The sequence below is a fragment of the Squalius cephalus genome (assembly GCF_949319135.1).
Source record: "Squalius cephalus genome assembly, chromosome: 19".
NCBI lineage: Eukaryota > Metazoa > Chordata > Actinopteri > Cypriniformes > Leuciscidae > Squalius > Squalius cephalus.
In genome coordinates this window covers 35,346,819-35,365,040 of record NC_137140.1, presented here as the reverse complement: position 1 = coordinate 35,365,040, position 18,222 = coordinate 35,346,819, and the positions used below count along the sequence as shown (strand labels likewise).

Below are 18,222 nucleotides of genomic sequence, written 5' to 3'. Positions count from 1 at the left end.
GCAGAGCAGACACATCGACCACATCGAGTTTTCATTGTTTTAAGCAACTTTGATTTGTCCTGAGTTTAAGTAAATGCATTAACCTTTAATTTTGCGCTCTGAAACACACTGAGGCTCTTCTAATAGCTTATAAAACACACTTTTTTAGGTTAAGAAATCATGGTAACACTTTACAATAAGGTTCATTAGTTAATGTATTATCTAAAATGAACTAACAATAAACATTAATCTTTGTTAATATTAGTTAATAATAAAATCACAGTGTATTACCTAATGTTAACAAGACTTTAATAAAGTATCCGTAAATGTTGAAATTAACATTAACAAAGATGAATAAATGCTGTATAAGTGCAGTTCATTATGTTAACTAATGTAGTTAACTAATGTTAACTAACGAACCTTATTGTAAAGTGCTACCGAAATGATTATAAACAAACTAAATAAATGACAAAATATTTTACATGTTGCTTTTGTTCTAGAATTTTTTTTGACATTAGGATCTCCGCGAAGGCCAAAATAAAGACAGTAAAGTTTGGAAAGGGTTAACGCACAAATGGAGATTAAATATGGATTCGAGGGATGTTCATTCACAAATGGAAACCACTTAAAGAATCAATTCATGAATATAAACTAACCAACGCAATAGCATGACCATTTCTGATGGCAATCGCGCTCCACTTGTGTACGTCAATAAGCACTCAGCAGGAATTTTCTGCACCACATGACGTGTGTCTTACAGAAGTATGATCAGCACAGATATTACAGGAGGAACAGCAACTATAACACCTCTATATCCACTTCTGTGATAACCCGACCCGTGCGGACTGAATGCACACGAGTAATTGAAAATGTCAAAACAGCTCAACCATGTAACCCAAGTTATTTCAAGAAAATTGATTGATGTTTATGTGTGTGTGTGTGCGTGTATGCACAAACTCATGCAGTTTATAAATATGACATTAAAAAGTTGCCAAAAAATCGGAAATTATGGCCTAATAGTCGAAATTATAATTTATGACATTAAAAAGTGAAATGTATGACATACTAATTCTTCATTTTTACTTTATCATTAGACATAAAAACAAAAAGTCGAAATTATGACAGGCTACTAAGTCAATTAGGCTATGACCTATAAATCGAAATTATGACATAGTCACACAAAAAAAGAAAAAAATACGAGACAAGAGACTCAATATGTCATAATTTCGACGTTTTATCATAACTATGATTTACAAAAGCATGTTTTTTTTTGTTTTGTTTTTTCACGAGGCGAAAATAAGAGTTTCAAATCATATTTTGGCGAACGCGCACTGACGCTCCCCACAGAGGCTCGGGCGCGCGCGCGCGCGCTCATGGATTTTATTACAGCTCACTGAACGTCACTGCATAACTCGATTTGTACTTTTTCTCTTCGTATGTGAATAATATAATCAAGAAAGCGAGATGTCTTCTTCTTCCTCCACAGAGATGACGGCCACTACGAAGATCACTCCTGAGGCGCTCCAGGAACTCCTGCAATACTACAACCTTTCCCGGCAGGAATTCATCGATGCATACGACATCCAGCCGCTGGTTTACATCCCTGAACTCCCAGCCGGAGCTAAAACCACATTTGTGGTCGTATACGTGATTATTTTCGTGCTGGCGCTGGTTGGAAACAGTTTGGTGGTTTATATTGTGGCGCGTAAACGCGCGATGCGAACGGCGACCAACATCTTCATCTGTTCGCTGGCGGTCAGTGATCTTCTCATCACCTTCTTCTGTGTCCCGTTCACACTCCTGCAAAACATCTCCTCAGAGTGGCTGGGAGGTCAGAGAAATCATTTACAATCCATTTAATCACTTTAATTACTCATTATCAAACCTGGCACGACATGAAGATGGTAGTTGACGATACTAGAAGTCGACAAACACTGACAAGTAATGACATGCTATTCTTCATCTGACTGAAACTAGTTGTGTGTTGTTCAGTTTATGAGCTCATATTAGCCTAATTAAAATATGTAGTGAATTACTTGTTAAAACCATGTCACACTAACAGCATTGGAGCAGGTGGCGCATAAAAAAACAGCATAAAACCATGTCAATTTCGACCTAAAATGTCGATGTTTGCGTTTGTTATTTGTGAACTACAAAACATCAGACGTTATTATAGGTGATATTTTTTAATTATTTAAACGTTTGAAATTTTAACATGTTAAACTAATAGTGTCGATTAATTCACAGTCAATGATTTTACATTTTTCCCCATGCATGCTGTTTTTTTGATGATCTTATATTAATTAAGAGGTTACATGGAATATTAGTATGTTTATGAAATCAGTTGTCACTGCAGGATCATTTAAAATGAAGTACTGAATATTAAAAGGTGATTAAAATGGTGAAACATGAAAAGTTAAATATACAATAAATATTTATATAAAGTTCATTTCACCTAAAATATTGATGCTGAAAAATATTATACACACACACACACACACACACACACACACACACACACACACACACACACACACACTCTCTCTCTCTCTCTCTCACACACACACTCACACTCACTCACTCACTCACTCACTCACACACACACACACACACACACACACACACACACTTTCGCTCACTTGCTCACACTCTCTCTCTCTCTCACTTTCACACACACACACACACACACACACACACACACACACACACACACACACACACACACACTCTCTCTCTCTTACTCGCTCACACACACTCTAACTCTCTCTATCTCTCTCTCTCTCTCACAAGCGCGCACACACACACACACACACACACACACACACACACCCCTTTATGGTGCAAGCCACACACAAAAACACAGTATTATCATGGTACTTTGTGGTTCTTTCTTTTAAGTGAAAACCTCCTAAGATTTACCCAATTTTTACATATTATGTGTTCAACAATCCTGTACATGGAGGATGTCGCTTACAAAAAAGCACCACAAAGTACCATGATAATACTGTGTTTTTGTGTGTGGCTTGCACCATGGTATCCTATGAAGCACCTTGGTGTGTACCTGGGATGTAAATACCATGATTTATGAATAAAGCAATCATTAAAAACCCCCAGGGTATCCGCATCGGCCAGTGCTTCTGTTGGCGTCGCTGCAGTGTTTATAAAGGCAGTTTTCCTGTGGGTTTAATTTAAGAGACGCTTCAGGTCTGAATCTGAAGTGTGAATGAGAGAAACTGAGAGCGAAGACAAACATTTCCTTCTCTTATTTATTTTATCATCACTGCATTACAATTTCAGAAATACTGAGTGTAAACACTGTTTAACTCATATACATACACGCATACTAACAACTTTATGCAAATAAGGACAACCAATGGGAGCGCAGACAGTGAAGTTCACTTGATCCGTGTACAGTTGCACAGGCTTTGTGCATGCTGAATTTCTGTAGTTAATAATATATTTCATATTTGTGATTTATTATTAATCTACTCCACTCTCATAAAACTGTCAATCATGAAGCGCTGAATGTTGTATTCCATGCACTAAGCCAAGAGCTCAAAAGGTCATCACACCTGACCGTAGCGGACAAATGCTAAAGAGTTTCTTCTCCCCCACATTAGTTTACGTGTGAATGGAGGTGAATGGAGTTGATGGAGGTGAATGGAGGTGAATGGAGTTGATGGAGGTGAATGGAGGTGAATGGAGTTGATGGAGGTGAATGGAGGTGAATGGAGTTGATGGAGGTGAATGGAGGTGACTGAATGGAGGTGAATGGAGATGAATGGTTGAATGGAGGTGACTGAATGGAGGTGAATGGAGTTGAATGGAGGTGAATGGAGTTGAATGAAGGTGAATGAAGGTGAATGGAGATGATCGGAGTTGAATGGAGATGAATGGAGTTGAATGGAGATGAATGGAGGTGAATGGAGTTGAATGGAGATGAATGGAGGTGAATGGAGTTGAATGGAGGTGAATGGAGTTGAATGGAGGTAGGTGAATGGAGATGAATGGTTGAATGGAGGTGACTGAATGGAGGTGAATGGAGTTGAATGGAGACATTCAACTCCATTCACCTCCATTCAACTCCATTTACCTACCTCCATTCAACTCCATTCACCCACCTCCATTCAACCATTCACCTCCATTCAGTCAAATAAATGTTTATTTTTTTTTATAAAATTACTGATGGTTTGTCTAGATAAGACTCTTATTCCTCGGCTGGGATCGTGTCGAGACTTTGAAGCTGCACTGAAACTCACATTTGGATCTTCAACCGTGAAATGAACTTTAAGTGCTTTAACCATCCATAAATTGTATATAAATATCAGCCATCTGTCGATATCAGTTGAGCACTATTATAAATTGTGCTTCAGTCTTTCACTGTGTGTGTTTTTTGTGTTTTTGTGTGTGTTGTATGTGCAGGTGTTCTAGTATGCAAGACCGTTCCTTTTGTGCAGACCACTGCCATCGTAACCGGCATCCTCACCATGACCTGCATCGCCATCGAGAGGTACCAGGGCATCGTCTATCCGCTCAAGATGAAGAGGCAGTACACGCCGAAACGAGCCTACAAAATGTTAGGTAAGGTCAAACACACACACACTCGACTGTTTACTTTACTTGTTTACTTTCTTATTCAAATAAACATGCTGAAGAAGCCCTAAAAATAAAATTTGACACATTCCTGGTTACAGTGCAACTTAAAAAAAAAAAAAAGTTTCATAAAAATGCATTAACATGCTCCATCACTGAAACGACTCTCACTTTCAAATCCCTCGTACATTTAACGTCGTCACATCAGTAGGCAGCTCACGAGCTCGTGTCTCTGAGAGTCCTGTGGATCAGTCTGATGTAAATCCCATCAGTCACTGCAGCGTATTGGGATTTCTAAAGAATGGAGGACATCATTATATCCACAAACCGCTGTGCTCTCTAATATGAGGGTTTATATTTGGAGGTCTGTGGACTGATGTATAAAGTTCTAAAATTACAAAAAAAGTATTCCACAAATTTTCAAAAAACATTCCAAAATGTTCTAAATAGATTGCGACTGTTCCAAGCAAGTTCCCATACATTTTTCCATAGGCATTAAAAAAAAAAAAAAAAAAACATTAACCAAACCAACCAGCTGCCAATCACAAACTCTCACACTTGAAACAATTAACCCTGGGTCATTCTTAACCCTGGGTCATTCTTAACCCTGGGCCATTTTAAACCCTGGGTCATTCTAAACCCTGGGTCATTCTAAACCCTGGGTCATTCTTAACCCTGGGTCATTCTAAACCCTGGGTCATTCTAAACCCTGGGTCATTCTTAACCCTGGGTCATTCTAAACCCTGGGTCATTCTTAACCCTGGGTCATTCTAAACCCTGGGTCATTCTTAACCCTGGGTCATTCTTAACCCTGGGCCATTTTAAACCCTGGGTCATTCTAAACCCTGGTTCATTTTAAACCCTGGGTCATTCTAAACCCTGGGTCATTCTAAACCCTGGGTCATTCTTAACCCTGGGTCATTCTAAACCCTGGGTCATTCTTAACCCTGGGTCATTCTAAACCCTGGGTCATTCTAAACCCTGGGTCATTCTTAACCCTGGGTCATTCTTAACCCTGGGTCATTCTAAACCCTGGGTCATTCTTAGCCCTGGGTCATTTTTAAACCCTGGGTCATTCTGTACCCTGGGTCATTCTAAACCCTGGGTCATTCTAAACCCTGGGTCATTCTGTACCCTGGGTCATTCTAAACCCTGGGTCATTCTAAACCCTGGGTAAACTGATTCACTTTTCACACTCGCAGCACTTGATCCATTAATACTAACTTTTTTTTCTCTTCTCTTCTAGTCTATATCTATTTTTCTTTTTAAATACACTGCATTGACTAAACTGGGAAGGGTCACAGCACTTGTATATTGTTGTCCTATAGTTAGTTTCACTGCATCTATTGCTCTCCTCATTTGTAAGTCGCTTTGGCTAAAAGCGTCTGCTAAATGATTGAATGTAAATGTAGCTTACACTTTACCAGAGGTTAATAATTAATCCTGGGTGTTCATAAGCTGAGGTTTCACACTGTACATTCCTAAACCCTGGTTAATGTCCTAATTTGCAGTGTCACTGATTGGACAAACGCCGCACACATTATGTGACCCTGGATCACGTCACCAGTCTCGAGTCGCACTGGTTTATCTGTGGCAATAGCCAACACTACATTTTATGGGTCAAAATTATCGATTTTTCTTTTAGGCCAAAAATCATTAGGATATTAAGTAAAGATCATGTTCCATGAAGATATTTAGGAAATTTCCTACTGTAAATATATAAAACATGTATTTCTGTGAGTGAATGCAGCACAATCGCCAACATAAATGTAGAACTTTAAAGGAGATTTTCTCAATGTTTCGATTTTTTTGCATCCTCAGATTCCAGATTTACAATAGTTGTATCTCGACCAAATATTGTCCTATCCTAACAAACCATACATCAATGGAAAGCTTATTTATTCATTTACAGATGATGTATAAATCTCAATTTCAAAAAATTGACCCATGTGAGTGGTTTTGTGGCCACGTGTTTACACAAGGCTGTAAAACTGCACATCCTCATCGGTCTCTCCAATGTTTTCTGTCACTGTTTGACATTTTCTCCCTCAAACGCTGGAACTAATATTTATACAACGTTTCCGTGACTGTCCAAAGCTCGTGATTATGAGGCACACGATTCTCAGTCCATCGTTGCCAATAATCTAGCATCATTTTACACTGTAGGCTACAAGTTTAGCACTGCAATACGGCTTTGACGGCGCAAAAGTGGAACGACAACAACCCGGGTTTAACCGCAGTGTGAAAAGCCTTAAACATGACTAGATTTGAAGCAAAAAAAGTATTTAAAAGTACAAGACTGAACTTAACAGCTTTAATGAAAGAAAGAACTACAATGTCATGAAGCATTGCGAATCTAATCAAAGAGATTTTCTTCGCAGAATCATGGGTAATGTAGTTTTTCCACCAGGAAATCTACTGTTTAAGATGATTACATTACAAAAATAACTAAATACCATCAATTCACAGTAGGCCTGTTATCATTAAAAAGCAATTCCCCAGTGGAGAAAATAACAGCCTAAAAACAAATGGTTAAATAAATGTAATCTCTCCCAGTTGGGAAATACAGAACTAGCTTTTCATTTGCATGTGCAAATATGAGCGGTTCCCTCGAGGGCTTTTCCTCTGCTAGGTTGGGGTATATGCAGCTGTTCTTCATTAACATGACGGGCTCATGGGAAGAATCCATTAATATCCAGGTTTATATACATGTGCAGGGCTGGTGTGGATCGCTGCGGTCATGGTGGGATCACCGATGCTGTTTGTGCAGCAGTTAGAGGTGAGTGACTGATGAAAGAGCCACACAAACTGTTTAACTGAAATCACTGCAAGTTAATCACTGTTAACTGAGAACATTTAACAAGGCTAATTGCTTTGACACATGTGAAAGTGATGGTTTAGTGAAGCTTGACAGAGTCCGTCAGCTCATTAAACACGCGATGCCACATCACTGTCCTTGAAATCAGCGGAGATGAAGCGCACACAATAGAAGAGATTCACTCGAGAGCGGTTCATCTTACCCCACGAGTTCATGCGTTATTCATTGATTTATCTGCGCTCAGTCAACATGTTCCCACTCATTTTACTTCTGTAATGTGATGGATTTACAAATGAAACAGAAAAATAGTAACGCAAATAACTTGCTTTCCCTTCAAAATGCCTTTTATTTACTGACATAACTGTGGGCACATGCAATTGCATTTTAGCGAATAACATGATATGTTTCCTAACAATGAAAATCCAGTGGATAAAATCAAGCTTATTGTCCTGAATATTATGGAAACACTTTGATCGAAGCCTTTATGTATAATGCATTATATTAGCATTCATAAAGTACGTTGTAATGCATTGTTTTCATAAATAATTCAAAATGCATTATAATATTTGCAGATTACATCTGAAATTGGTTGTTTGTTTCAATGCATTATATACGGTGGCCGAGAGGTGCAAAACAAATCACAATTACAAAAACAAAAAAACAATTCAGAAAACAAAATAACAATTCAGAAAACACAACGACAATTCAGAAAACAAAATAACAATTAAGAAAACACAACGACAATTCAGAAAACAAAATAACAATTCAGAAAACACAACGACAATTCAGAAAACACAACGACAATTCATACAAAACGGAAAAGGTAGGTATATTTTGAGAATGACGTACTTATCACTGATTGGACGAGACACCTGTCAATCAACAAATTTGTGTTCAACTTTGTTTTGCTGTGCGAAAATAGAACACATTAAACGTTACTTTAAAAAGAAGGACATTCATGTGCCGTGATTGTGGACATGCTGGCGGCATACCACATAATATTTACTATATTAATAGTGTGTCATGAGTTTAGTATGCCTGAGCACATGGTTAGCATAAGTGTTTCGCGATTAGCGCGATAGCCCGCTATTCATTATGTCGATGTTATTTGAGTGTATGCGAGTACAATACATGATGTTTCAGTCTTATTTTGTTTGTAAAAAGCATGAGATTAGAGTGTTACTACCAGCTGTAAATGCCACACGTCATTTTGGGGCTAGCTAGAGCATGAGAACTGTACAGAGAGAGTAATAGCTTGTTGATCATATTTTTCCTAGTGTGATGGAATGTTTAAAGTCACTTAGGCTATGTCTACAATGAGTCATTACTGTAAAAAAAGTGATATACATGTTGAGAATGTATGTTTTGAGCTTTTGTTATGCATGTTCTATTGTGCTTCATTCTGAGTAAATACACCAATAAAGAAGCCATCACTGCAATGCTCTCTTTTATTTAATTTTTCGACATACCACGACATTAAAAGCTGCATGGACCAGGACAGTTGTTCGGCTACCGGACAATGTGGTTAGTACTTCTGCAGAAGTTGCGTGTTAAACGTGATGACATATGCGGCTGCTGCAAGAACTCAACCCACTAGGGACAGAACAAGGACACGTCGTAGATTCGTTAGGCGTACCTATCACTCCATGGGACCGAACTATCTTTGGCGCGTTGATGGGTACGATTTGTTTTCTACCCTCGGTACTTCCAGTATCGCTTGATTCCGGTTCTGGCTTGATTGACAGGTGTCTCGTCCATTCAGCGATAAGTACGTCATTCTCAAAATATACCTACCTTTTCCGTTTTTTTCTGAATTGTTGTTGTGTTTTCTGAATTGTCGTTTTGTTTTTTCTGAATTGTTATTTTGTTTTCTGAATTGTTATTTTGTTTTCTAAATTGTCGTTGTGTTTTCTGAATTGTTATTTTGTTTTCTGAATTGTTATTTTGATTTTAGACTTGCCATTGTGTTTATAATTTGTTGTTTTGTTTTTGGATTTGTTAATTTTGTTTTTGTAATTGTGATTTGTTTTGCACCTCTCGGCCACCGTAATTATACTTTCTAAAGGTGTAACATTGAGTAGACGAGTATTATAATGTATTATAACTGTGGTTAGTATTATTCATGAGATCATACAGTGCATTATAAGGCATAATAAATGACAAACAGGTCATCATTACTCACCTTGTGTCTTTGAACGCTGTCGGCTAATGTGCAAATGAATTTGAAGAACCTTAATGCCGCTTTTTTTCCATTTTACGACGTCTGTCAAGTTTCGAAGGTTACATAAAAGTTTCTTAAAGCATCATAACAGTAGTCTGTAGCAGTACTACAATTGCATGATAAAGAAGCTGAAAATTAGCAAATTCCAGATTTTAAGTTTCTAAAGTTAAACCTGTGTGGTTTGCAATTGAATTTTGAATTTCCACCATCCAAAAATATCTAAACATTTACAAGGATTGACATTCAGAGAGCATTTCTGATTGGCTAAGATGACACACATTTCAGACAGTAGTGAGATTTTATGCATGCTACTCTAAAATAGATTGCCTACAGCTCCTTTAAAAGTCATGCATGCTTTGTATGAATACCAATAAGGTTTCCTCTGTTATCTGTGTTCCTCAGGTGAAGTATGACTTCTTGTACGACCACCATCACGTGTGCTGTCACGAGCGCTGGCATTCGCTGGTGCACCGCCAGGTTTACACCACCTTCATGATGGTGGCGCTGTTCCTGCTCCCGCTCGCCGCCATGCTCTTCCTCTACAGTCGCATCGGCATCGAGCTCTGGATCCGCAAGCGTGTGGGAGACTCTTCGGTCCTCAGCACCATGAACCACAGGGAGATCAACAAAATCTCCAGGTACACTGAGAAAAGTGACAACAATGAAATAAAAAAAAATCAACATTTATATAGCGCTTTCATATGCACTAACATGTTCCCAACCTATTTTACTTCCATAATATGATGCATTTACAAATGAAACAACTCATTTTACCCAATAGCATTACATGTTTCCTTAAAATCAAAATCCAGTGGATAAAAATCAAGCTTATTTTTCTGATTACGGAAACACTTATGCATATAAGCATATCTTATGCATCTATATGCACTTATGCATATAAAGTAAATGCATATTTAAGCCTTTATGCATAATGCATATTCATAATGCATGTTGTTATGCATTATATCTTTTAATAAATAATCATAACCAGATTACATCTGAAACTGGTTGTTTGTCATGTGTTTTAATGCATTATACTTTCTGAAGGTGCAATAATGAATAGATGAGAATAATAATGTTTTATACCTGTGGTTACAATTATTCACGTGATCATACAGTGCATTACAAGGCATAATTAATGCATTAAAAAGGCTTTTAGTGTTCCCCATATTAAGTTTAGTTCAAAAGCTCATCTCTTTGCATCAAGTTTTTCTCGTCAGTTACTTCTAAAAGTAATGTGTTAAAATATTGCGTTACTCCCTAAAAAAGTGACTAATTGTGTTACGGAAATGGAACGTGTTTACGGTTATGGGAAGTAAAGTAATGCGTTACATTACCTCACATGAGCTGGACTTACTTGTTTGTTTTTTTAATTACAAAACATACAACCCCAAATCAGAAAAAGTTGGGACAGTATGGAAAACACAAATAAAAAAAAGAAAGTAGTGATTTCTAAATGTACTTTGACTTGCATTTCATTGCAGACAATGTGAACACAAAATATTTCATGTTTTGTCTGGTCAACTTAATTTCATTTGTAAATATACATCCTTTCCTGTCATTCAGACCTGCAACACATTCCAAAAAAGGTTGGGACAGGAGCAATTTAGGGCTAGCAATCAGGTAAATTGGTTAAATAATGATGTGATTTGAAACAGGTGATGTCAACAGGTGATTGTAATTATGATTTGGTACAAAAGCAGCATCCAAGAAAGGTCTAGTCCTTTAGGAGCAAAGATGGGCCGAGGATCGCCAGTTTGCCAACAAATACGTGAGAAGATTATTGAAATGTTTAAAAACAATGTTCCTCAAAGAAAGATAGGAAGACATTTGCTTATTTCACCTTCAACAGTGCATAACATAATTAAAAGATTCAAGGAATGTGGAGGAATTTCAGTGCGTAAAGGACAAGGGCGCAAGCCTAAGCTGAACAACCGTGATCTCCGATCCCTCAGCATCCACTGCATCAAGAATCGTCATTCGTCTAGAAGCGATATCACCACATGGGCTCAGGACTACTTGGGCAAACCTTTGTCAAGTACCACAATACGTAGTTACATCCACAAATGCCAGTTAAAACTGTACTGTGCCAAAAGGAAGCCCTATGTCAGGATTCACCAATCTCGGTCCTGGAGGGCCGCTGTCCTGCAGAGTTTAGCTCCAACCAGCTCCAGCACACCTGTTTGAAAGTTCCTAGTATGCCTAGTGAGACCTTGATTAGCTGGTTCAGGTGTGTTTAATTGGGGTTGGAGCTAAACTCTGCAGGACAGCGGCCCTCCAGGACCGAGATTGGTGAACCCTGCCCTATGTTAACAGTGTCCAGAAGCGCCGTCGACTTCTCTGGGCTCGGAGGCATCTGGGATGGACCATCACACAGTGGAAACGTGTACTGTGGTCAGATGAATCAGTATTTCAGGTATTTTTTGGGAGAAATGGACGCCGTGTGCTCCGGACCAAAGAAGAAAAGGATCATCCAGACTGTTACCAGCAACAACTCCAAAAGCCAGGGTCCGTCATGGTATGGGGTTGTGTCAGGGCAAAGGTAACTTGCACTTCTGTGATGGCACCATTAATGCTGAAAAGTACATTTTGGAGCACAATATGCCGCCTTCAAGAAGACATCTTTTCCAGGGACGTCCATGCATATTTCAACAAGATAATGCAAAACCACATTCTGCACACATTACAAAGTCCTGGCTGCGGAGGAAGAGGACACAGGTACTTAACTGGCCTGTCTGCAGTCCCGACCTGTCTCCAATAGAGAATGTGTGACAACGAAGACCCCGTGCTGTTGCCCACCTTAAGACTTGCTTGCAGCAAGAATGGGACAAAATTACACCTGAAACACTTCATCACTTGGTGTCTTCAGTCCCTAAACGTCTTTTAAGTGTTGTGAAAAGGAATGGCAACATTACAAAGTGGCAAATGCTTTACTGTTCAAACTTTTTTTGAAATGTGTTGCAAGAACCAAAATAGGAATTTTGTTTTTATGAAAAAACAATAAAAATCATGAGGAACACATTAAATGATGTGCTGTTGTATTGTCTGCAATGAAATACAAGTCAAAGTACATTTAGAAATCACTACTTTCTTTTTTTTATTTGTGTTTTCCATACTGTCCCAACTTTTTCTGATTTGGGGTTGTAAGTAATTCTATTTTTGGCAAATGTAAAGGCCCTTTAACACCAAAAGTGAAATACATTTTTGATATACAGTTGAATTGGATCATCGAAGGTCAGCAGCAAAGACACTGGTTAATAAAGTGAGATTCATTTGTATTTAACATTTCATTAAATCACAGGTTTCCATAATATTCTGACAGTGCATTTCACTGTTTTTATTCATTTTGAGGAATACTGTGTTTTTGTGCCAATGAGAGGAGTAAAAATAACGGGAAAACAAAGTAACTTGCATTACTTATTTGAAAAAGTAACTCCGATACGTTGTTGTGAATTTAAAAGTATTGCGTTACTTTACTAGTTACTTGTTGGGGAAAGTAATCTGATTACATTGATATTACAGTAACTTTCCTTTTTTGCTGTTCTAACAGGAAGAAGAAACGTGCCGTCAAAATGATGATCACTATTGTGCTTCTGTTCACCGTCTGCTGGGCGCCGTTTCACATCGTGCACATGCTGTTCGAGTACAGTAAGTGTGTCATGGCCGTTTACTCCAGAGAGCGTCACGTTAATGCGCTCGAGAACTGAACGCATCTGTCCTGATCCAATCATCTCGCAGCAGATCCGTGTGAATAATCTGAACTGCACAAAAATGACACAAAGTTACCTTTCTGATTCTTTCCATTCCCGTGGCAGATCAGTGTAGTTGCGATAACCTGTGGTTATGTGCCATTCCAGAGACTTCTGGGTCGCTCGTTCTCGAGGCTGAACCCACAATCACTGTTAACAACCCGGATGATTGACCATTAGACCAGTACCACCCACAGGGCACAGGGTTAAAAGGGTCAAATATCTCCACTCTATTTGATTGCATGCCTCAATCAAACACCACTACACGAATATAAGCTCAGATATCCCTGAAAATGTTTTCTGGGTAACTACAAATAGGCGTCTTAAATCAGGCACGTCCAGATGGTTTTAGTGATGAGCAGGTCTAATTGTTTGGCTACGGCTGGTTTGGATCTACAAATAGCGTTTATCACATTTTTTATGGTAAGGATACAGTATAAAGCTGATTACTACAGACCTGCAAACTCACATCAGGTGAAAAAGGTGACATGTTTGCAGCTTCATAACTGGTTGCATCTTCCCCCAGAGTTTTGCTTCAGGAAAAAAAAAAAAAAAAAAAAAAAAAAACCCAACATTTATTGACACAAATTTCTTCATTGGATATGATTTTGATTCAATATTGATTTATTTGGGGCCTATCAGGTACAGTTCGTGGCAAATATCACTCAACTAATGCTGTAAACTATAGGGAACTACAGTTGGTACGTCATTATAATATTAAAGGTTAAAATTAATTGATTTTTAGGCTACTTGCATATACTGTAAATGACAGAGTGTCTATTTACACTAAGTTTAGATAACCCGCCTTGTTGGCAGAGGTAATTTACACTAACCCCGCCCACTGACGTCTGATTGGTCCAGACACAATTACAGAAGACTCTGGATTGTCAACAGTAGCATTAGTTTAGGGGTAAAGGCGCGTGACAGAAAGCTTTTGACGCAAATCGACCAGAGTTTGAATCCACCTTTAGCCAAACTCACTCTACTCCCTTTTCCCATCACGTATCAGATTGGAAAGGCATTTATTTTCAATAAAGTGGAAATAAAGTGTCAAACATGATTATCGGTAAGGGTTAAGTTTAGGGAGGGCTTTATTTTCCCAATGAGGCGTCATCCATTTTGTAATTTTAATAATAATTTACAATGTTATTTTTGCATAGCGTTTGATGTAAACAACACTGTGGTGCAAAGAGTATCTGCAACTATAAGTATAAATAGCATAAATAACTATTTTTACAGTGTAAATAGAATCTAGTTGCCATTTACACAGTGCAAATAGCCATTGCCTACAAATTAAATAAAGTTTATATAATACATTTTTAACGATAATTATGTTTCTACTCATTTTTTTTATATTTTTATATTAACATTTAAATGGTGGCTGTCATAAAACGGATTTATTCAAACATACATTCAATATTGAAGAACAGGATAAGTAGAAATACAATGAATATGCAATAAAGTGCATTTATTTAGCAATAAAACAAAATAAATAAAACATCAATATGGCTATAAAATAGTATAATATATATATATATATTATATATATAAAAAATATAAAGTATAATATAAAATAATACTTAAATAGTTACTATATAGAAAAATAATATTAGACTTTAAAATGAAAAAATAGTTATAATATAATAATAAACAATATAACATTTGCAATAATAACTTAGTTTTTATACATATAATTACAATATGAATATATGAGTTTTACTTTCTTCATTTTCAATTGTTAAACCATCAAAATCTGCTGGGAGCCCTTAAAACTTCTCTTTTGCTAACACTGGAAAGCAAATCCACCTTAAAAGCAACAATTACGGCAACTTTACAGAGAAAGTAAAAAATGATTTGACTAAATACATTTTTAAACACTTTTAAAGTCTCCAGTCTGAGAGGATTGTAAAATAAGCATCTGATGTTACTGTAAACACCCGTATTTTTACAAACTGAGCAAGTTTAAATATACATGTCTTTGGTAATTACTTCAATGAGCTCATTGTTTCTGCCTTACATTACATTGCTTAAATTGATAGATTTTTCACTAACTGTGATTTGTATATGTACATTTCTGAAATGCATAACTTAGACAGTTTCCTCTGATAACAGATCACTCTAAATAATAACCATGCACTTTCTGTAAAGCTGCTTTGAAACGATGTGTATTGTGAAAAGCACTGAATTGAATTAATTGGCTGTCCAATATGAGCTGTCAGCAATAAACCTTTACAGCTTCATGTACCGAAATAAAAATACCTGTCCGTTCTTCATTCAGACGACCTGGAGAAGAGCTACAACGAGGTCACGGTGAACATGATCATCGCTGTGGTCCAGGCCATCGGCTTCTCCAACTCCTTCAACAACCCCATCGTCTACGCCTTCATGAACGAGAACTTCAAGAAGAGTTGCGTGGCCACGCTCTCCTCTTACCTGAGGCGTCCCGGCCACCAGGGCGGCGCTATACAGCGGCCCAACCTCAGCGTGCACTTCTCCAAACACCTCAAAACCGAGCCCTTCAGCAGCAACACCACCAGCGGGAACACCGAAGCCCTGCCCGCGCACCAGAGCCGAGTGTTGACCTCGTCACAAGGAGATTTGGAGATATCCACAGCGTTCGCGGAGCAGAGAGGCAAAACCGCTACATGCCCGCTGCCTTCGAGCAGCTCCTGCGTGACATAAACTCATTATGACATTTGCAGAGGATCTCAGACATTGAGGTGTTCTTGGCAAGAAAAACCAGCCTTGAGAGAATCTCAATACTGCTGTCGGATGAGTTCGGGATTTCACATCCATGATGGGAGACGCAGAGAAAGACGCCCGTGCAGAACAACACAATGACCTCACTTAAAGGAGTAGTTCACTTCAGAATTCAAATTTCCTGATAATTTACTCACCCCCACATCATCCAAGATGTTCATGTCTTTCTTTCTTTCTTCGGTGGAAAAGAAATGAAGGTTTTTGAGGAAAACATCCCAGGATTTATAGTGACTTCAATGGGGTCCAACGGGTTGAAGGTCCAAATGTGAGTTTCAGTGCAGCTTCAAGGAATAAGAGTCTTATCTAAACAAATTATGTGTCATTTTCTAAAAAAAATAAACATTTATATACTTTTTAACCACTAATGCTCGTCTTGCACCAGCTGAGATGCGACACACGTTACGTAATCTATATTATTATATGTATAATGTACCATGTAATGCATTGTATCTTTACATAAACAACTGTAAACAAAGTTAAAATGCATTATGTTTGCAGATTACATCTGAAATTGGTTGTTTCATGTTTTAATGCATTACACTTTCTAAAAGTGCAAGAATGAACAGATGAGTATTATAATGTGTTATAACTGTGGTTCCTTTTCATGCAATCATACAATGCAGGGTGCATTACAATTCATAACGCGTTAAAAATACCCATATAATGTCTTCAAGTAAAGTGTTGTGAAGTTGTGAAAGTCAGTGATGTTCACTTGAAGTGGGAACACAGGGTAAGAAGAGCGCGAGATCATTTCAAGTCTTCTTCAACATTAGATTGATAGAAGACACTGTAAATACTCCATTGGCAGCTCTGATCTTTAAAGTCTGTACTTTATATATTCACTTTGCTCAGATATTATAAAGAAATGCTTTAGTTTTATTCTTTCAGAAGGATTAGATGAACAGCTGGGACTGTTAAATTCTTCACGCTAATGTCAGTGTGTTAACGTGTTGGGCACAAATGTGCCATCAACGGGCTGAAGATGTGCTTGTTAAAAGCTTGTGTTTTCCAGAGCATCTGGAATAGATTAATGCTTGATTACAGATGTGTTTTAAGGGCACTTATGCTCTGATGGGAAGGAACAGGCACCTTAAAATCACATATTGCGATGAATCTTGATGTCGAACAGCATGTGACGCTCAGACTCTCAAACAGCATCTGACACATGTGAACTTTTAATAATGCACAAAAAATAAATCAAGTGAAACAATGTGCTCCTGATTGTTGTCGTAATGTACATTTTATTCACACCCGATATATACAGAATACATGTATGCTTGTTTCCAGCAAACACAGCAGCTCAAAGCAACACAACCAAAAATGCACACTTTCAGTCGCATATATTACATTTAGTATAATATATTGAGTAAATGCTAATCTTTTTTTTATTTATTTTTTTAATACAAGTGCCTTATTTAATCTGATTTTAATCTAACAACCAGTAAAGAACATAATCTTAAATGAAAATCATAACAGGGCCGAATGTTTGCAGGGATCAACATAAAGGCCCAAAGAGTCTATTATCATAAAGATAATAAAAAACATCAGTGATCTCAGTCTTGAAGGCGATTCATTCACTGAATCATCATCATCATCATCCCTGCAACTTATTCCCACCGTCTCAAATGGGAAAACCAGATTTGGCAAGGCAAAAGGCCTCAAGGCACAGAACGATGTGAACGCAGCAGGAGATGTGCAGTAAACACTCATTACGCTGGACATCTGAGCATTACTGGACCAGAGGGATGTGGAAATCAGGACTGTCGAAGAGCAAAGGCCTGCGGGGGGGACTGGGCTCCTTCGAGGCGCTGTGCAGGAGTTTGAAGAGTCCGGTGCCGATGTTCATGGGGATTCCCATTATAATGCACTCGGACACACCTGCAGGACCACAGGACGAACGACTGACATTCAGTTTGGTTATTCAGAAATAGGCAACATACATAGAGGGAACGCCAGAACGTTGCTATGGTAACCGCACTGTCAATCATCACAATTTCAGGAGCGAGTCGTGTGTCGTACACACAAGGAACGATCATTTAGTTGTCGCTCCTGAAACTTCACTGTGTGTGCGTGGTCATAAATTAAATAATAAAGTAAAAATA

At 38.0% G+C, this 18,222-nt stretch overlaps 2 protein-coding genes across 2 annotated transcripts in view; one reads left to right on the top strand and one right to left on the bottom strand.

The window, feature by feature from the left end:
* The first annotated feature begins 1,409 nt into the window (after positions 1-1,409).
* Positions 1,410-17,676, top strand: qrfprb (pyroglutamylated RFamide peptide receptor b). The gene is made up of 6 exons (XM_079851195.1): positions 1,410-1,810; positions 4,402-4,560; positions 7,290-7,351; positions 10,014-10,249; positions 13,162-13,259; positions 15,639-17,676. The coding sequence occupies exons 1-6, from the start codon at positions 1,444-1,446 to the stop codon at positions 16,040-16,042; spliced, it is 1,326 nt and encodes a 441-aa protein (XP_079707321.1). The 5' UTR covers positions 1,410-1,443; the 3' UTR covers positions 16,043-17,676.
* Positions 17,339-18,222, bottom strand: part of polr3a (polymerase (RNA) III (DNA directed) polypeptide A) — a 54,351-nt gene continuing 53,467 nt past the window's right edge. Inside the window, exon 31 of the mRNA XM_079851158.1 lies at positions 17,339-17,998. Within this exon, the coding sequence (XP_079707284.1) occupies positions 17,850-17,998 (149 nt within the window). The 3' untranslated portion in view covers positions 17,339-17,849. The remainder of the gene's footprint in view (positions 17,999-18,222) is intronic.